The 22,416-nt window shown below is 37.7% G+C and overlaps 1 protein-coding gene across 3 annotated transcripts in view; it reads left to right on the top strand.

Annotated features, from left to right (window-relative positions):
- Positions 1–22,416, top strand: part of LOC145984024 (uncharacterized) — a 509,229-nt gene that overhangs the window by 112,615 nt on the left and 374,198 nt on the right. For all 3 annotated transcript variants that reach the window (XM_083117339.1, XM_083117340.1, XM_083117337.1), the window contains one exon: positions 21,626–21,814. In XM_083117339.1, coding sequence (XP_082973465.1) covers positions 21,626–21,814 — 189 coding nt within the window. The remainder of the gene's footprint in view (positions 1–21,625; positions 21,815–22,416) is intronic.

Raw genomic sequence — 22,416 nt, 5'->3', positions numbered from 1 at the left:
TGTCTTTTCTGGCTGATTGGTGGGAGATGGGATTATTTCAGAGAATGGTGAAGTGGAAGAGGATCGTAATGATCGTTAAAGCCCCAAAAGCCGATATTTCTTTCATTGGTTGGCTACACTGCGCTATACAACTTTGGCGCCACGAACGTGTATGACTAACAACTAATATACCTACCCCATTGTTACATATATAGTTACCCATTTACAAATAATAATGTGGCTGGTACAGCTTACGTTCTGAAGCTTATCTGTTTAACTATGCGAAAATGCACATTCAGAGTACATACCTTGTTTCCAAAACCAATTTTTTGCAGGCACATTAATTTACAAACAGCAGCAATGTCGTGCGCATCTCAACCGTGTAGGTTCTCCTTCTCCACTGATGCCATGCAGTTTGCCAACCCGAGCACTAACAATGCGCTAGAATCGAATATTCTTTCGTCGATCGATATAGCCCCGTGTTCGATATAGCCCCGGGCTACCCTATATGAATTTCTCTTATTTGCACGTTCTCTACACAGAAAGAGTTTTTAGAACATAAACAAGGGGTCCCGGGTTCGATACCCAGTAGAGGCACATAGTGGTTCGGATCCCACTTGAAACTGTAGGTCCAGTCCCGATGAGCCTTACTATGCATAAAGTGGACTTAAAACACCAAATCAATCAACCTGAACAAAAGGAAAAAGAAAAAAATCACATCTTCAAACTGGACGTATATTTGCTTTCAGGACATCCATTATCGTATTCAATGTAAAGGAACCAGAATCCATTTTTATTTTCTTGGCCGCATGTAAACAATGAACTAAGTTGTAACGATTCCATTGACTTCTAATGGGATTTTTACGACTCAGAAGTGTCCGTGACTGTTCAACCGACTCCTGTTTTGAGAATGAACTTTTTTTGTGTTTGTTTGAGTCGATGTGGACTTACACAACTAATCGCGAGGATTCTCTATCAAGCGAGAATTACAGTGCTTGTGCATAACGATTTGATTATCTGTGCTATTCAAGCCTTTGCTATTGAACTCACATACGCGATTTAATGGCGGCCCGCTTCAAAACATCGGAAGCATCTTTCACAAACCATGTCTTCAACACGCACATCTTTCAGAGACAGTTGAGACAACCACAACACGGCAAAACAAATGACACCTGGACACTAATGCATTATGGTTGAACAGAGCCTCAATATATTATGCTGTTCGACAAGGCTCGTCCCCTTGAAAAACACTTTGAAGGACTTGGATAGCTACATTATCGGCTGTAATCGATTACCTACCTGGACACATCCATTCCTTTGTGCTTGCCCCTATTCTTTTCATCATCCATCCTTATCGCAAATAATTTGATGATGTAGAAAAGTTGCGCAAAAACAGAAAAATACAAATATATTAAAATGATTTGGCAAAAATGCATTTTAGAGGAAAATAAAGAATGTGCGTAAGATTGCGTTGAATCGTAAAATTCGTGTGTAAACAGATATTGACGAATATTAGCTATCAACGTTTATATTTCAGCGTAGACTCTATGTTTAGACATGTAATAGCCAAATAAGTATAATTTTAACTTAACGCGAAATGCAATACCTTTAATGCCTGTATCCAACATAATCAGATTTCAAGGTTTATATTATAATTATAATATTGTTGACCTCGGAGCATTATGCTCGAAGGTAGTAAATCATTCTTACCTATGAAAATTGTCAAAATTATACAGCATTCTTATCGAAGCTTAAAACGCAAAAAAGGCTAATAATTGATGGAAAGAAAAATTAAACATATTTCTTAAACTAACAACATTTTTACACAGTAGGAAGCGGTGCAAATTGTATGATTACTGACAGAAAACTGCTTAAATCAGTTAATGCTTTTCAGTGGTGCTATATTTTGTTGCATGTAAAGATTATGCGATAGTTTTAAATAGACGATAAAACTTTAATGAGTCTTCTTGTTGCTCCGTGTGCAAAACCGACCACTGGGCGAGTCGTTTAAACTCGGTAGCAATAAGTCGGATTCTGCCCAAAGGTATGGGAAAGGTTATTTGCAGTTTTTTCTCTGGCATCCATAGCATGGCTTTTCCACCGGTATTTTCCTAATGGCTGGCTGAGTCGTGGCGGCAGCTTCCTTAAAACCACGAGACCTCTTGCTTTGAGGTGAAAACCTCACGAGAAAATTACAGGGTCACGTCTTTATAAACCTGCGTAAATAAAGTGGTCATTAATAACGTAAACCAACTTCCGTCGGTGACGTTTCTTTGATGGCACCGTGTAATATTTTCGTTACGACAACGTGGGATTCGCAACTGTCTGCTTATCCTGACATCCATGCTTGGATCCTTCATACATCCAGCGATGAGAATTGTTGTAGAGTCCAAAAGGCCTTTGACTTTTTTATAACTCTTTGCTATTGTTGGGTTTTAAAAGAAAAAAGACAATACTATTTATTTTTACTTTTCTCAACTACTTCCTCGCCTCATTGTTTTTGAAAAGGCATTGCCAAATTAAAGATTTACAAATTAAGCTCTACGTCATATTCCTTCATAAATTTGTTGTGTAAATAGCTTGCACAAACCAGAAAGGTTAATTGTTTATGCATCCACAAACGGAACGATTGCAACGTGCTTCTCTTCTACTGTCTCTTCCCATATATGTCTTCAATTCCTAAGGAACGTTCTTTCGGTTATGCTTCATGTGATTATCACTATCGACATTAGTATTATTAAGTATTTCTAATTATTTTAAGTCTTTTCATAACTCTCTGAATTAATCGGAACGATGAGAATGATTGATAAATTGATTTTGAGTTTTTAATTGCACATTATGCACAGAGATGCTAATCGGGAATGGACCTACAGTTTAAAGTGGGATCCAAACCACTCTGGACCTCCACCGGATATCGAACCCGTGTATTGATCTGGAGACAAACATATTGGACGATAAGCATATATCATACGTGGGTAGTCTCGATGTCTTCATAGTAAGTTTCGCAAGGTACTCAGTTCGGAGACTTGTTATAATATTATCATACAGATTAGGAAAATATTATACACATATAGTTTAAATGTACATTCTTTTATAAGTAGCATTGTATAGCTGTCGATTATAACCCACACAAAACTCAAAATATCAACGTTTAACAAAAGGATAAATATTAACTCCAATTTCGTTCTGAATTCCCTGTTGCGCAAAACAAGAAAAAAAATGCAATCGCACTGTCTGTTAATTAGGAATGGTACCGAGTTGAGAAGGATACTTTTTGATACGAGATTGACAAGGAAACAGATTTCTGAAAAATAGAGAGAAGGCCGTGAATTGCAGCCGAACCCCCTCTATCTCGTTCGAGGCTTTGGTAAACCTTTACGTATGAAATTAGAAATCCAGAATTACTTTACGACGAGTCTTATTCAGACATGCCAAACATATATCTATCTACCTGAGTGTTTAAAGATAGATGACATATTTTTCTTATCGTAATTGCAAAGTGCGAATACGTGCAGCGCAGTTGCATGCATTGAGGATAAAACTCGAGGGTTCGTAGTGTCGAAACGAAGCTAAAGTTTGTTTTAAGTCCACTTTCTGCTCTGTTAAGCTAATCGGGACTGGACCTACAGCTTAAAATTAGATTTGGATCAAGTGCGCCCGCAGGGGGACAATTGCTCCTCCCTCTCCCCAAAATATCTGGAAAGACTTTATATAATTCAAATTTTGAAATTGTAGCTTGAAAACGAAGGGTGCAGTGAAAGGCAGCAGATTATGTGCCTATGCGAATTATGCTAGTGCTGGGAATGCTTTATTTTAATACTCTTAACTGGGGAAAAGCATCAGCCCACATTTCCCCCTCGTTAAGTACTGCTGCCTCCCCCGCGAGAAAAATCCTGCGGGCGGCCTTGATCCGAATCACTGTGCAGTGTGATTCCATCGGGATTGAAACCAGAGCCCCTTGATTACAAGGTGACAACGTTGTCACTACGCCATCGAGGAGGCCCTCGAAACAAGACTTCGATCAATGAAACATTATTAAGGAAGTTGTTCCCATGATCATTATGGACCGTGAAATTGTATTCGGTGACAAGCTGCATGTGTTGCCTGTACTATACATTTCTAGATTCGAGACGAGACGGGTGTTTAGAAATATCTCTTGATGCATTTTTACTGCCATATTGGATAGCTAACCATTCTAAGCTATCGAAATCTGTCATACACGTACATACATACACCAGTGCAAGCTTACCACTTGGCCCCCAGGCCATTATTAACTCGGTGACAAAGCGTTTGCAGTGTTCGACTCCAAATTTTTCCCCAGAAGATTCTTGGTTATCGTCGCAGGTAGGGCATGAGCGTTCCATTGTCTTCGTTCTTCTATGTACGCAACGGTTATCCTCGTCTTGGAGCTTAACCGACATCACTTTTCGTTGGTTTCTTTCTTAAGTCTGTTATTATTGAAATATGTAAATTTCATTCTTCTTCTTCTTCTTCTCCATTCACCACACAAGAAACTACTAAAGAGTCATTAAATTAAACTCCGAACTTTCTATGATACGAGCAAGTGCGTAATTTTTACTTGAAGAATATACAGGGTGGCCCATAAGAAGTAGACCATACTTTGAAGCGCCGTAACTTCTAGCAGAGTCGGCATGAAAAGAAAACAGATGGCTTATTTTTAACACAAACACTCTTTAATATCGGTTTTCGCAAAGACACATTTTCACACGTTTTTGCACACAGTTCATGAGGACCAGCAGTAAATTCCTCAGTAATCACATCCTTCAGGTCCTGTAGGGTGTTGATGTTGCGGGAATAAATTTTATCCTTTAAATACCCCCACAGGAAAACGTCTGGTGGGGTGAGGCCAGGAGAGCGGGCACTCAATTGACCCGCGACGTCCGATCCAACGTTCGGGGAATGTCTGGTCCAACCAAATCCGTACAATTGTGGCATAATGGGGGGGAGCTCCATCCTGCTGCCACCACAACTGATCAAAGTGGTGTCTCTGTTGGAGTAAAGGGTAAACAGTGTCCCTAATGAGCTTCAGGTAATTCTCACCATTGGCGCCATCTTCAAAGAAGAAAGGGCCAATGACACTTTGGTACGTAACACCTCCCCAGACCGTGACGCCGGGTCTTTTATCATCGTACTTGGCTACCACATTTGGATTCGAATCACGCCAGTAAACACAATTATGTCTGTTTACACTACCGGACAGGTGAAATTTGGCTTCATCAGTCCACACCACACTCTGTTCCAACTGTGGATCTTCTTCCAACTTGGTGAGCCACTCTTCAGCAAACTGCAGGAGGCGATCAGGATCATCTTTAGAACATTCCAATATGACACTTCTGCTACATGATACAAGTTAAACCTGTCAGAAAATGCACTTCCGCTAGTAGTTATGGCGATTCAAAGTGTGGTCTACTACTTATGGGCCACCCGGTATACATCTCGCATGAACACGACTAACAACAAAATAAATTTTAGAGAAGCTTTAAAATAAAATACTGAAGATCACTTTATTTTGGCTATTTTACAAACTGATTATCATAAGTATGGGTCCAGTAACAACGAAATTTTCTTCCTCTACAGACTCAGTCTCGCTTTTGAATATTTAAAAATAAAATCAAAATACCATTAATTAGGACGTCAGAGTCACGTGCTACGAAGCCAGAGGTCTCCGGTTCGAACCCTAGTTAAGGCATTGTATTTGTCCCATCATTCGTTTCATCAATTCATCATCTATCTGCTTCATCGTGATTAATCAGAGATAATGAAACCCCGTCTGAAATAGCCGGAAATACAGTGCAATAATACATTTGAATTATTGTAGTATCTCACTGAGAATGTTTCGTTTCTTGATGTAAGAGACTGACTTCCAAACCAACTGGGCGTAAATATGGCAGTAAATGAGGAAATATATTTCTTAATTACTAATTAAAATTATTACTTAATTAAAAAATTATTACTTAATTACTATTACTTAATTACTTAATTCACGAACACCTTTACTATGCACCAAAATTGAAAACTAAATTTGTTTGCATTCACATTTTTGTTACATCTGCGTCGCTATTCTGACACTTTTGGCTAATCGCGACGATGAGTGACGATTAGCTGAAATTGATGAAGGATACTCACAAAGAATGCCTAGGTTAGGAGTCGAACCCGGGAACTTCAGTGGCGAGTTAGGAAGTCGACCACTTAACGCGCTCGGCCACCGATCCGGCTAAAATTGAAGTCGAAGTCAGTAATAATTTATTTTCGAAATCTCAAAATTTCAAGATTGAAATAAGATGTTATTGTTGTGTATTTGCTTAAAAATTCCATTCCAAGAGAAACAATGTACTTCAAAAGAATACACACCTGTGTGTCTAATAGTTTGAGTACAATTACAAAATTCTGGGGAGCAGAATATTTTTGAACATGACAGGAAACAAACCTCCTACGTTTCCTTTCAAATTTTGCTTCAGATATTAGAGAAGAGGGCTTGATTTCCATTATTCCCGCTTCTTTATTTTAAATGTCTGAAAGCATAATTGAATTAAAGTTCAAGCTAACTACAAAGTGAGGATAAGGGATACAAATACGTGGCAGTTTTCATAATCACTACATGCATTGAGATTCAGTACATCTTTGTGGGACACCTCTCCCAATTTTTTGTTCCTGAAAATGTCGATCAGCATCAATATATTGTCTCGCAAGAGCCTACAGCTCGTAATTCCCACCAAAAAATAAACTTTGAATAATGAAACAGTTGATCTTGCATTGTATCTCTTTCAATCATGGGACCTCGTTGTTATCTGTTCTCTTTAGACCTATGTACAATGGAACACTCGTGTGTTGCGTCAATATCTGCTTGCAAGTCGTTGGAAAGAGAACGCAAGCGGATGTCTAAGCACAATATCATCCATGTTTCTTAAGAAACAATGAAAGACTTCACACAGTACAAGGATAATGGAATTTGTATGTCAAAATGGAATAGGTTTACTTTACATTTTCGTAATCCAACAAGATGTAATTTACGGATAGGTTAAGTGATGCATCCAAAATGTTGTTTCATCTCTAATTCTCATAAGAATTTGTAAAAAATAAAAATCCTCCCTGCTTGGCGGAAGGTTACGTTATGATATATTTGACGTTAACTATTTTAAATCAGAAAGCTACCAAAGAATCAAGATTACATCCATTAATTGCCTGCTGTGAGAATATTTATGAAATTGGAGAATTTGCATTACTCCGTTTCCGTGATTTCATATCTTGCCCTTCAGTTAGAGAAACTTATAGTGTAGCTTTTTTATTATTATTTTTACAAATCATAAAATTTAAATTGAACTGAAAATACTGTGGCGTTGTTAACAAGTTAAGACTCGAGTCCACTTTATTTAAAAAGAATGATGAAAAACTGGCTGCGCCTTGCTTCCTTTCCTTAAACACGTATCGCCTTTTTCATAAACAGTTCGTTGTCTATTTACGCTTTTAAACGATGGACAGATATCAAAAACCGCTTAATCTGGTACCTCTGATTCATATTTTACCGGGTACTGTAAAACAAAAGTAGTTAATTAAAAGTGGTTAATCCTTGGTATTTTCTGCACTATAAATGTCTGAACAATCTTGAAACTAACAGTTTTTATGCCAGAAGTGCAAAAACATTCACTTGAGGGGGAAATAGTATGTAAAATTCGAGATTTACACCGCGTCGGGAATTTCGAAAATTTTCCGTCCTAAAAAATATTCCCGAACATGTCGGGAAGCGGCGAATTTTCTCAATTACTGTATTACAAAAATGTCCCTTCCCAACCCCGAAATGGCCCAATATTCTACGTCTCTCGTACCCTTGGTTACAGCAGTCAATAAGATTGTAATGTCTCTGGTGAAAAGTTCATTCCTGCGGGTGTCCTTGTTTCATTTACAATTTCAGTTTCTAAATTATTAATGATCAGTTATTGTATTTTGGGCAAATTAGCACGTTGGTGACGGTGTTACGAGTCGAAATTTTCTCTGAATTGAAACAACTAAGACATCCCTTCTGAAAAAATCCACAATACCTTCTTATCCTTTTTAATTATAATATTTATATCTGAGCAAGAAAAATGGAAAATATTGTATTGGAGATAATATATAATATTTTTTTATGTTAGAAAGTGAGTCTTGTTCCACCCTGTCGCAATATCTTCTTTACTGAATTTCTGTCTCGCCAATGGCGTTATGGTATCGTCGTCTGCTTGTGATCGAGGAGTCCTGGTTTCATGCCCGTGAAGGCACATGATGGTTCGGATCACACTTTATACCAAAGGTCCAGTCCTGATCAGCCTATCTGTGCATAAAGTACACCTAAAACAAAATAAATCAACTGAATTTCTGGGTATTTTTCTTGTAATAAGCAATAGTATAAGCCATAAGTAGATATCTCAGTTCGAAAGAGATCACCTCGACCGAGGAAATAATAATGGTAATCCATGTTCTAATGAAATAGCCTTTTAAACAATTATATGGTGAATTTAATAGCATCCACACAGCTGATTGAGATTTTCGATGAATATTACGAATCTGACTTATGCTCTTATAGGGAGCTTTCAGATCGAACTAACACGCGACAAGAGCCTTTCACCCCGATGTGGCAAGCAACAGTACCACAATATACACACACCATAATAAGCACTTCCCCTCCAGCCTGTAAAGAAGCTTTCAGACCGAGGCGATAATCGACATGTTTCGCTCCCTCTGTACGGAAGCTATCCCTCAGTAATGTAACTTTTTGAATCGAAGCGACATGACAAGTGGCACGTGTTGCTTGCGTGTCGCTCGAACTGCCCCGTTTTTTCAATGGCGTGCATCACGTCGCCTCGGTCTGTTGTTCGCGCATATGCGGTGAATGCTCGCTTAGGAACTGAAGGGGTCCGTGTCGCTTGTCGCTTCGGTGTGAACTCCCTCACTCCTGTAGCGCGTCGCTTGTAGTTTCGTTGTGACTCTTCCCGGTTGTGTGTCGCTTGTCACTTCGGTCGTAAAGATCTCTAAAAAACACCGAGGCGACACGATGCGCGCTACTGAGGAAGCAGCACATTCCATTGGAGCTTTCACACCAAAGCGACATGCGACAAACGACGCTCGACCGTGGGAGTAGTTTCATACCGAAGTGACAATCGATAGACGACGAGCGCCTTCAGTCTACAAACCAACATTCATCGCGCACGCGCGAACAACAGAGTGTGGTGACACCACTGAATAAACGGCCTAGTACGAGTGACACGTGCAGCCTGTCGCTTCTGTCTGAAAGCTCCCTATGTGTGGCACGCAAGCGACATGCGCAACTGGTCGTGTCACTCCGGTATGAAATGATGCATTTATTTCTGAAGGTTCCTTTCGGAAGTGACACGTGTCGCTTGTCCCTTGTAGCTTGCCACTTGCCACTTCTGTCTGAGAGTTTCCTTATAGTTGATGTCATACAATAACCATTTGCATTTACCTCATCTGACGCTTATTATCACGTAGTCAGATATTCTGTGATGTTCATTGAATACTTTAGCAGTCCATTGTAGGCATCGCATACCATTATTTACACTATGATATTGGTGATAAAGGTATGCAAATAAACACACAAATAGCATATTTTGTATTATTAGACAACGGATACGGTTCAGATCCGGTTAACCTTTGTGCATATTGCCAAAGAAAGGTGTATATATTAAATCAACTTTCCCGTAACCGGTACCCGATATCCAGTGTCAAATTGGTAGTGATATCAAGGCTTTGACATAGAGTTTGTTTATATGTCCACTTTATGCACAGAAAGGCCAATCGGGACTGGATCTACAGTTCAAAGTGGGATCCGTCCGAACCATTATGTGCTTCACCGGTTATCGAACCCAGGACCGCTTGATTACAAGGCAACAACGTTACCGAGACGCCATCGGGAAGGCCCCAAGCGAAGGTATAGAACATAAGATAATTGTAAATTGCAATTCATACTATGTAATAGGCAGTGTATTATTACTTCAATCTTTAGAACAAAGAAGCTAACCTTTTTTAAAGTTGAGCTGAACATATTTGACTATAGGCCCCCACGTATATTATTTCCTTCTGCTCCTACCTATCATTTTTTCTTATTTTTGTACGTTATCGTTAAAATTTACAGTTTCTTTTCTGCGTTGCGAAAATTCCCGGAAGTGCAAATGCAAAGGATCCTAAGGTACGATAAGCTGCAGAATAGCAGATGACAAATCACAAGGCGCTCACAGCGGCGAAACCGAGTTGACTTCAACGACATCTGTTAGTTGAAGCCAACACTATTACAACTGCGATCGCATGTGCAATGTTGCCAGCTCGTTTTGGTTTCCCTTTAATTGAGCGACTCTGCAGCAACGATGTTTTTTTTTTTTTATTTACTGATCCGTTTTATTTTAATTCGCTTTTCTTACACTTAATCGCGAAGATGAGGATGAATTGTGATAAGATGAGAAGGACGAAAGGACAATCAGAATCATATATGGACGACACAACCCAGTCCTGCTGGCTGTTAGTCTAGACACCAGAGCCTCGCTAGTGTGGAAAATGCAGCGTGTACTACGTGGGAGGGAGGTCGACATTTAGGTCTCTGAAATGATTCGCCCTCTACAACCCTGGAGCAGCGATATGCCGTAACGTCTATATGTGCAATGTACACCTGATTTACACACATGTTATATTGCAGTAGAGTCTAAAATGTTCTACGTAGGCACTGTAAACAATGCTAAAAATAATTTACAATACTAATTTGAAGAGAGGTGTTAAAATTCCAGTCATGTTGGTTTATTTCCACCTAAATATTCATATTTACAACATGCGTATTGATTGATTTGCTTTATTTTACTACGCTTTTTGTACCACTTTCGGCTAATTTGCGAAGATGGGAATGAGTGATGATGTGATGAAATTGATGAAAGGGCACTCACAAACATCCATGCCAAGGCCAGGATTCGAACCCGGGACCCTTGGCGTTGTAGCGAGATGTGATAACCACTCCGCCACGGGGGCCGGCTACAAACGTATTACATAGTCTACATTGTCTATACGTAGATGTAGACTGTCGTTGTTTCCGTGTGGACTCGTATCATTGCTCTAGAGTTAAACAACCTAATCGACAAAAGTGTGGATCATAGAAAAGCTCAGTGTGGCTTATGGGTTACACTTTTCAAATTTTACCCATAAATTTTTGTTATTACAACTCTCAACACTTGGCTGGGAAACTTGGTACAATTTTAATTTATTTTGTTACTAAGTGGACTTAAATCTAAAGTCAATCAACCAATATTTTTTTTAAGTCTGCCACCACGAAACACATTTACCAATTTCATTAAAATGCAGGATCAGTAATTGTACAGTCACGGAACTTCTGGAGTGTAACAACTCCACTGACTATCAATGAGATCATTACAACTAGGGTGCGAAATTTCCTAGGGGGACGGGGGGGAATTCCTCCCACCAACAATCATGTCCTGAAATTTTTCCCCACCGAACTCTTCCGGGGGGGAGAAGTTTTGTTTTAACAACGAACATAAACAATTAATTTGGGTTTCGAATATTCTTGACTGGAATAATATCGATAACATACAAAAAGAACGGACAACAAAGAGCCTCATATCTTAGAACACTGAATCCAGAAATCCCCAGACCGACTTATTTCTTTTCCATTTCACTTCGCCTTTCGTCAGCAACAACGAAGTATATAAATATATTAGTAAAACACGTAATAGCAATTATATGTGAATTTTATACAGGAAACCATTATCTTCTTATTATGTCTATTAATTTTTGTCCCTCCTCTCTTAACGCAAATCATTGTTCATAGCATCAGTATACATCAAAATCTTCAATTTGCAATTACATTTTGAATGAAAGACAGTCGATATAATATATTGTATATTTTATAATATAATTTGATTATTTAATAATTGACACATAATTATGATATATATATAGATAGATAGATAGATAGATAGTGTGTGTGTATGTGTGTCTGTGTGCCTGCTCCTTCCCCCCCACCAATCTGCAGTGATTTCGCACCCTGATTACAACCCACATTGTACTTTCATAGTTGCTGCATGAATTCCAGCTTAAAACCTTAATTATTTATAAGAAAATCGTCGTGCCCTCATTTTGGCCCACTGTTCCTCCTAAACAGAGTACTGTTTTGCTATGTTATGCAAAACTTACAGCCCCAGTAATTCCATAAACCGTGGGAATTTTCGTTCCTTTTTTTCTCTGAAGATGTGGTCTAGATAGTGATCTGAAAACATTGGCAGAATGTCTAAAATATCCGCTACATTTATTCTTCAACCTTGCAATACAAACATCGAAATTCCCAGATAAATGGAAATTGTCGCAAATTTGCCCCATACCAAAAACATCAGACAAATCTAAAATTTCAAACTACACACCAATTGCGATACTCTCTGCGCCAGATAAACTATTAGAACAAATTCTTCACAAACACTTTTTTGCTCACGTAAAACCTATCCTCTTCATGCAGCAACACGGATTCGTACCAAAGAGATCGATCAGTCGTGACGAACCTCGTAAAAATTACAAACTTCATTTCCACTGAACTTGACAACAGAGGCCAGGTACGTAGACCTCATATATACAGATTTCTGCAAAGCGTTCGACACTGTAAACCATGATATTTTCTTGAAAAAAAAAAAAATAGCATTTTATAACTTCTCCTCTTCCCTCATAGATTTGATGTGTTCGTATCTCAAAAATAGAAAACAAATTATCAAGGTTGCTGCTCCCATGAATTTGTAGCTGGCTCAGGCGTACCACAAGGTTCTAATCTTGATCCCTTGTTGTGTTTAATATTAATTAACGACCTACCAAAACAACTTAGAAATTCCGAGAAACTCTTATTTGCTGACGATTTAAAATTCTATAGGAGCATTCACAATGAAGAAGATTCCATTAAATTACAAGAGGAAATCGAAAATCTCAACGCATGGTGTAAAGCAAATAAAGTTAACCTAAACCATAAGAAATGCAAGGTTGTAACATTTACCCGATTGAAATCCCCAATATACTGTAATTACGAAATATCACACAAGCAAATAGTCAGGGAAAACTCAATAACAGATCTTGGTGTGGTGTTCGATGATAAATTATCGTTTCAGTTACCTATCACCAAAACTGTTAATGACGCGCATAGAAAACTGGGGTTCATTTTGAGAACTGCAAAAGAATTCAATGAAAATTAAGCGCTGTTATCATTATTTAACCTACATGTTAGGCCCAAATCAGAGTACGCATCTATAGTGTGAAGTCCACAAATCAGTAAGCAAATAGACCTTATTGAAAAAGTTAAAATAAATTCACTCGTTATATAGTTTTTAGGATAGAACGAATTACTAATTAATTTACACATTACCTCCCTTGCAAACAGAAGAACCATACATCAGCCCCTTTTTCTTTTCAAATTTCTTAACGAAAAATTGGATTTTTCCACTCTGCTTTCAAAAATAGCTTTCTATGTCCCCCATTCAAAATTGCGATCAACAAAGCAACTCTTTGCAATTTCCCGCACCCGTACAAAATCAGCAAAAATGGCTCCTCCGAGAAGAATGTGTATCTTGTATAATGAATGGTTACAGAAGGGCATATATGCTAAATTTCCTGAGTATAAACCCAATTTAATGGACAACATTCGTACTTAATTTTTTTTTGTATTTCTTTACTTTCTTTATGTGTATCTATATACACACACATACATATATGAATGTAATTGTGCAAAATTTGATTATTTTTTTAATCCACGGTATTGTATAAGGATGATATATGTAACGTCTATATGTATTTTTTATATATTTAAAAATGTGTATAAATATTATTTTTATGTGTATAAATCCCCAAATGTAAGAAATTAACTGTGCACTGTAAAAGGGCAGAAGCGTGTTGTGCGCAGCAAAATAAATAAATAAATAAATAAGGAATTTGAAGCGCCCGAAACGTTGGCACGTATCCAGGGGGAGGGCTCAGGGGGCCGAAGCCCCCCCGAAATCCTACAAATATATAATTTAAATAGTGTACGGTGGTAATTTTATTTCATTGGCAGGATTATACATTGTACATCTTGTATAATAAGTTGTAGGCAATATTTTGAGAAATTCATCTTCAGTTCTTCTAAACCCCACTTTTTCGCCTTTACATGGCGGTTTCTAAGGGATGAGCCTCCATCGAAATACGTAAAAATTTTGGCTACGGGCCTGTTGCCGTTGTGAAACAATTTGGACATTTTAGTTTCGCTGCATAGCCAGTACAGCCAGTCATTTTTATAATTGATAACATTGCGAATTTCGGTCTAAAACCTCGAAATTTGCCGCAATTATCGTGGTTACAATGAACTTACCCTTTTTTTACACCTCACCGCTTCTAACCTACGTACTATATTAGAAAGCTCATATTGAAATATTGTGGCTCGTGTTATGCCTTACAGCTGCAGATATTTTCGCTTCTCAATTTAGGGAAATAGAGCATGCTTCTCATAAATAGATTTCGATGCTCTCGCAAGATTCAATTTAAAAATTCTACATTTTGCCTTGCATGTTGAAATGCTTGGATTGATTTAATCTAAATAGATCACTTCACATAGCAGCTGTACAAATTTAACCACAAATGCTTTACATTTACGGCAGTTATTGTAATTTAAATATTTGCGAGTTGGGATCATTCAAGGCCAGATCAGGGTGTTAACTCCACCACCTCATATTTGGATGGAATTTGAAATATGGTATATTTACACAAATATAACAACTACCGTGCGTCCATTTCGATCTGCAGCCGAGAGATCGGGAGAAACGTGGCGGGCCGCGCTGACGGAGGTGCCGACATTTGCGGCCTGTAATGCCCCCATATTTTTATGGACATATGCAGACATTTATATAAATATTGCAAAACTAGCACTAACCTGTGTTATAAGAGTTGTTCAAAGTGATGTCCACCTACATTCACACATTCCTGGCATCGTTTGATGAAATTTTGATTCACACGCAAAAGTTCTTCTTCCGTAATTCTTCCTAGTTCTGCCCTTATATTGTCTTTTAGTTCGTCGATGCTATGAGGGTTATTTCGGTAGACTCTATTTTTCAAGGTTCCCCACAAATAATAGTCACATACGGTAAGATCTGGCGAACGTGAAGGCCATAAACCTCTTGAAATTATTCTGTCATCAAACACCTCCCTTATAGCGTCCAAAGAATCAGCGGCGGTATGGGCTGTGGCCGAATCTTGTTGAAAATACCCATATTGTCTCTCATTATCTGATAACAACTGAAAAAACGGCGCGAGTATTTGTGTGCGGTACCTCTCTGAATTTATTGTGTCTTCAAAAAATATAGGCCCTATTATTCTTTTGGCACTTACAGCACACCACACACCAATTTTTGCATCGTGTAACGGAACTTCGTGTATTATTCGGGGATTTTCAGTGCTCCAGTATCTATTGTTCTGTGAACAAACATGACCACGCAAGTGAAACCATGCCTCATCCGAAAAAAATATTAACTGTGGATCAACAATACCATCTACAATATTCTGCAAAACCCAATTACAGAAATTTACTCTACTTACGTTGTCAGGGGGCCGTAATTCTTGCACAATAGAAACTCTGTACGGTTTTAATTTTAGTAGCTTAGTGGCTGTATGTGCTGATGATTTTGACACGCCCATCTCCTGTGAAACACGGCGTAGAGGTTTGTTTGGAGAACGTTCTAACGCTGCACCAATTTCATCGAGTTTTGCTTCGGTTATAATCCGTCGTTTTTGCTTAGGTGTTTTAAAATTTAACGATCCAGTTTCTCGTAATTTAAGGACAAGACGTCTAACCGTATCTCTATGTGGAGGTGAAACGCCTGGGAATTTCTGTACAAATTGCCTACACACGTCTCGACACGAGTCTGTTTTCACGTAAGTGTCATACATAAAAATTCTTTGTTCTAACGTGAACCTTGCGGCTGGCATTCCAATCGTCTGACTGACACAACACACATACACACTGCAATAACACAAACAAGTAACGGCAAGTAACCAAGAATAACACTCTTACGCACAGTACGAAATTAACTCGCTCTTGGTTTACATCTGCCTGCCACTATATTCACAGCTTTGTAGTCGCGAAGGAACAAAAAACTTGAGCTAGGAGATTTCGGATTGCAAGGAAGCTCACGAACACCATTAGCTTTTAACGGTTCGTCTGCAGCGTAATCTTGATACAGTGTTGCACAATCGAAACCTCCAAACGATCCCCATCGACACAAAACTCTTTCAAGGATATATAAACTTAAGCAGAACGTTACTGGTCAAAACTATGAATAAAATGTTTTACAGAGTATTATCTGTGGCTCTTAATATAATTTCTAAAGCGTATTTATTTGTGTATATAAGGGTGGAACTTGGAAGAATTACAGAAGAACTTTTGCGTGTTATAACACAGGTTAGTGCTCGTTTTGCAAGATGTCCACAAAAATAAGCGGGCATTACAGGCCTCAAATGTCGGCATCTCCGTCAGCGCCGCCCGCCACGTTTCTCCCGATCTCTCGACTGCAGATCGAAATGGACGCACTGTATTATTTTTAATTTTGGAATATTGACTTTGTTACTAAGCTGCACATCCAGAATTTGCCTCCCCTTTTGAGGCTTGGTGCACACTGTCAATATAAAAACCTATAAGAATATCAACAGACAACGGATTGTTTTTGCGAAATTATATTGAGTGTAAAGATAATACGTTGTACAGTGTCTCTCAAAAGTTTTAGGACAACGACATTTTAAACTAGGCTACCCAAATTACGTAAGGCGCTGGTGGGTTGCGTGTAGAGTTAGGCTCAGTTTCAGGGTTGCCATATGCACAATAGATATTTATGAAATACGCGAAAGGAATAAAACCAAGTATTATTGTATAAAACTAAAAAAAAATATCTGCATTACATTTGTCGCAAATAAGAAATACTTTCTGAAAGAAAGAAAATCGATTTTCTACTATTTCATCGCTGATGAGTCTACACAAAGGAAAAGAGGAGAGAGGGAACGAAAGGGGACAACAAATGAGAGGAGAAAAGAGAGAGCCAAAGGGGAAGAGGAAAAGTAAAGGAGGGAAGAAAAGATAGGACAGATGTGGATACGAAAAGTAATGAGGAGAAAGGGAAAAGAAGCGAGGAGAGATGAGGAAAACGGAGCAAAGAGGAGAAGAGAGGAGGGAAAGAGATGAGAGGGGAGGGATTTGAGAGTAGAGTAAAAGAGAGAACATGAGAAGAACGAAAAGAAGAGGAGAAGAGTGCAGTGGAGTCGGAAATCTAAGACAGGAGAGGAGATAAGACAAGTGGAGAAGAATGGGATGGAGACAAGAGGCGAGAACAGGAGGGAAGACGATATGACATATAAGGGGAGAATACAAGGAGTAGGAGAAGGAGAGAAGAGAAGAGAAAGGGGACGAGAGGAGAGATGAGGTATTTGTTGAAAATATCGTCTCAGCGTCAAGAATTGATGCATTGATCAAATTATCGACATGAAATATTCAATAATATTTTAAAATTAATTGGATAATGTATTAGATCGGTGCGAAATACCTTTTGGCTGAGTTCAGAGCGAGATAAAATCTGCCACGTAAGATCTTTGATTTTACCTGCGATTATACCACTAAAAACATGAATGTAATTTTCATATTTATAAGAATTATCCAATTTTTCTCCACTTCTCAGTTCGTTGAAATGGACTTTTTTTTATTTAACATTTCTCCTCCCCCCATCGTTAATTCCAAACAGAATCATTCCGTTTCACACTGTGTGGACAATGAACACAATTAGATATGTCTAAAACTAACGAAAATTTTGTGCCACCGGAGGGGTTTGAACCTACGACCACCAGGTTGATAATGTAAATGTCGTTCGATATTCACGTAGTTGAACTTTTACTTTAATTTTGAATTGCTTTTCTTGTATTAGCAGCTATCTTCGCGAAAAAAATCGAAGTGATGAAGAAAAACGAGAATATTGTTAGCTGTTGTGAAAATGCGAGTAATTTCTAGCGGTCCCACGGTCGAGTCGAGACTTTTACAATATTGGAGTGACTGAATATATAAAAGTTGTTGTTTGAACGGAAGGCAAAAGCGTGGTAGTGCTTAGAGTTCTCGACTGGGCATTTAGCGGTCCCAAGTTCGAGTTTCCTTACGACGTGTCCTTTTTTTCTTTAATTCTGCTTTTATTAAACAAGAGCATTGTAACATTATTTGTAATAGCAGTGTAGCGTGGCTACATTGTTCTGCATCTGGAATTTACTAAAAAAAATTAAACAAATAAATGAATTGACACATGTTCAAAGGGATATTGTTACGTATAAGATCGTGAATTATGATACTCTAACGATAATTGTGTACTGCTTCAAAGACTGACGAATATTAATGAAATATCTATTTATATTTGCGGTAATTCAGGACATACTAATTGTAACCCTTTACCCACTCCAGTTCAATGCAAGGATACCTCCGCAAATATCGAATGAAAAGTTTTCATCATGTTAAATTCTCCATTAAATGTTTGCGCCGATTCGTTTTCTTTGTTACAAACAAGTATTCTTTGCACATTACACGTAGGAGGAGAGTTGCATCTACATTTCACAGTGGTCAGCTACTCGTAGCTATCCTCAAGAACGAAAGTTTGTAGGGTAGTGGTTACCGTTGTAGATTATCAACCTGGTGGTCGTAGGTTCAAACCCCTCCGGTGGCACAAAATTTTCGTTAGTTTTAGGCATATCTAATTGTGTTCATTGTCCACACAGTGTGAAACGGAATGATTCTGTTTGGAATTAACGATGGGGGGAGGAGAAATGTTAAATAAAAAAAAGTCCATTTCAACGAACTGAGAAGTGGAGAAAAATTGGATAATTCTTATAAATATGAAAATTACATTCATGTTTTTAGTGGTATAATCGCAGGTAAAATCAAAGATCTTACGTGGCAGATTTTATCTCGCTCTGAACTCAGCCAAAAGGTATTTCGCACCGATCTAATACATTATCCAATTAATTTTAAAATATTATTGAATATTTCATGTCGATAATTTGATCAATGCATCAATTCTTGACGCTGAGACGATATTTTCAACAAATACCTCATCTCTCCTCTCGTCCCCTTTCTCTTCTCTTCTCTCCTTCTCCTTCTCCTTCTATTCTCCCCTTATATGTCATATCGTCTTCCCTCCTGTTCTCGCCTCTTGTCTCCATCCCATTCTTCTCCACTTGTCTTATCTCCTCTCCTGTCTTAGATTTCCGACTCCACTGCACTCTTCTCCTCTTCTTTTCGTTCTTCTCATGTTCTCTCTTTTACTCTACTCTCAAATCCCTCCCCTCTCATCTCTTTCCCTCCTCTCTTCTCCTCTTTGCTCCGTTTTCCTCATCTCTCCTCGCTTCTTTTCCCTTTCTCCTCATTACTTCTCGTATCCACATCTGTCCTATCTTTTCTTCCCTCCTTTACTTTTCCTCTTCCCCTTTCGCTCTCTCTTTTCTCCTCTCATTTGTTGTCCCCTTTCGTTCCCTCTCCCTTCTATTCCTTTGTGTAGACTCATCGGCGATGAAATAGTAGAAAATCGATTTTCTTTCTTTCAGAAAGTATTTCTTATTTGCGACAAATGTAATGCAGATATTTTTTTTAGTTTTATACAATAATACTTGGTTTTATTCCTTTCGCGTATTTCATAAATATCTATTGTGCATATGGCAACCCTGAAACTGAGCCTAACTCTACACGCAACCCACCAGCGCCTTACGTAATTTGGGTAGCCTAGTTTAAAATGTCGTTGTCCTAAAACTTTTGAGAGACACTGTACATTCATGGACACTTCTGGGTTGTAACGATTCCATTGAAAGTTAATGGAATTGTTATAACCAAGAAGTTTTCGTGACTGTACATTGTAGTATTTGAAATTTTGTATTCATATAAGCTATTTTTTGCAAGATTGTCTGATATTTTATGTTATCATTTCCAATCTAACTTGTATTATTATTATAACTTACTGTTTTAGTAAATATACTTTCTGTTGTGTACATTTACTTTGGCGTTGACATTTATAATACTTACTTTTCTGCACCTTCAAAAATATTTCTTGTCATTAAATCATGTGAACTTACAAACCCAAAGCACAAAATGTAGACTACTGTAATTGGACATTCGCCTGTTGTGGTCAGATAAATAAATAAATAAATAAAATAAAGAAATTGTCTTGCCCAGCTACTGTTACATCAAAAACTAATCTTTAAATTTTGTAGTTTAATGTAATTTGATACATGCAGAAAGACGTATTTGAACGTTACTTTCTCTAATGAATGGGCCAAAAATCACATTTTTAGAAGGTTGGAAATTTTTATTGTTTCAACTGGATTAACACATTAATGAAATATACAACGGGTACGCTTGTCACAAGTTAGAATCAAGTTACTTTTGTTACAGGGCACTGGGCTGCCAGGTGCACAGTAATTACTTCAAGGAACATGAGATTCCAAATATAGCATGTGACATATGTCTTCAGAGTGTGTGATTTAAAAAAGCTTGTTTTTAAAAATCTACACATTTTCCATCCATAGCATTTTAAATTAGATCCTATTTTCTACAGACTTTAGATAAGTGCCATTGGAAAAGACGTCCGGGGTCTTGGGGGAAAATACCCACAATTTTTTCCATCTTCTTTTAGCATATTTTCCCCCTTCCCCATGGCACTTAGCCCAAGTTTGTAAAAATAATAAATAATACATAAAGTTATCGGTGCCAATGTTTTGATGTTTGAAAACAGGCTTTTTCAACTTTACCACAAATCCAATTATTTAATTTTCTTTTCCGTGCAATATTTGTGATCTTCATGAAATTTTGAATAAATATAGTGAATTTCAAATTTTATGTTAATAATTGTTCATAAAAACTACAAGTTAAAGCCAACTATGCAATTTCACGAAAAAATCCCAATAAACAGCGGGAACTTTTGAAGGAACTGTCATGCTTGGGTTGTTTCAGGTTCCAGGTTGGGGGTAAAATAAATCCTGAGTACCCTACTGTGCTAAGTAAAACTATTTGTGATTAGATGCCTGATTTAATCAGGGACGATGTTAAGTGGGGCTCTGGGACATTGGCCCCTCCAAACCTATCACGCGCAAAACCAAATTTTGCGTGGCTTAGAGAAAATGTTACTTTAATATTATAAGAGCCCTCTAAATTGTTTTATTAAAGTACATATTTGCATTTCCATAATCGGTTTAATATATGTATGTAAAAACTATTACTGTATGAAAAACTTAATATGATACAAACTATATGTGTACTATGTAATGGATATTATTAATATATGGAAAACTAAACACACAAAAAATGGCCTTCCCAAAATCATCAGTCTAGCTACGTATTTGGATTCAATTCTAGCTTTCACTATAGCTTTAGCTAAAAAGCTAAAACTAGATAAAAAGTCAATCCTGTAGCGGAAAAGCCATTTAAATGCCTGTACTTATTTCGTAACCTTGTTTACTTTTAACATAATTTGATCTAACTTATATTTTAAATGTAATTGAAAATAATGGTTTATTTAATTGTATATACAATTTATTACACGCTTGTTATAACAATTGCCGATTTTTACAGGGTTTAATTGACCTGGTGCAAACTCTTCAGGAAGCCATGGCAATCGAACAGCAAACGTTTGACTCTCTCCACCACCAGTTGGCGCTATCGTCCAATGACTTGCAACACCAGCGCCTCAGTGCGGCGCTTTGTAAAAGCCAGGTCAGGTTGGCGCGCTTGTGCTCCAGAAATATGAGGTGCTTCACGCAGGTAAGGAAAAAATATATAAGTATATTAACTTACATTTACATTACGTAATCTTATACGTGTGTGGATATTTGCTGTGTGTCCCGTGCCATCAAGGTCATGTTAGGATGTTAAGAAGCGATACGTCCTTTAAAAACATTTAAATAGTTAGAATCAACTTTTGACAATAATTATAATAATATACTTACTAAGAGACTGAGGTCTATCATGTGCTGTTCTCCCACCTAAACCTTGTCAGGATACAGGTTACACATATTTGCTATTAATAGATAATATAATTTTAATGCAAATAAGACGAGAAAAATACAGATAAAACGACATGTCTTATTTGGATGATCAGAGGCAAGATAACGTTAAGAAAGCTTTTTTTAAAAAAACAAATATATATATACTTGCGTGTTGGGGCGTGTGAAAGTGCATGGAGAGTGGTAATACAAGAAAACTTATTTATGAAGTAAGAAATGATAAGCAAATAGCTTGTTATTATAATTCCACTTAGGAAGTTCACCTATCACAGTTGTGAGTCCGTAGTAAAATTCCTATGTAGAACAAATACATTTATTTCACTTTCAATTGTGTATTTGGTCTCCCTGATGGCGCAGTGG

This window comes from Lepisma saccharinum, chromosome 2, assembly GCF_977018435.1.
Source record: "Lepisma saccharinum chromosome 2, izLepSacc3.1, whole genome shotgun sequence".
In the NCBI taxonomy this organism is placed as follows: Eukaryota; Metazoa; Arthropoda; class Insecta; order Zygentoma; family Lepismatidae; genus Lepisma; species Lepisma saccharinum.
The sequence above is the reverse complement of the archived record's forward strand: the minus strand, read 5'-3'. Positions and strand labels throughout refer to the sequence as shown.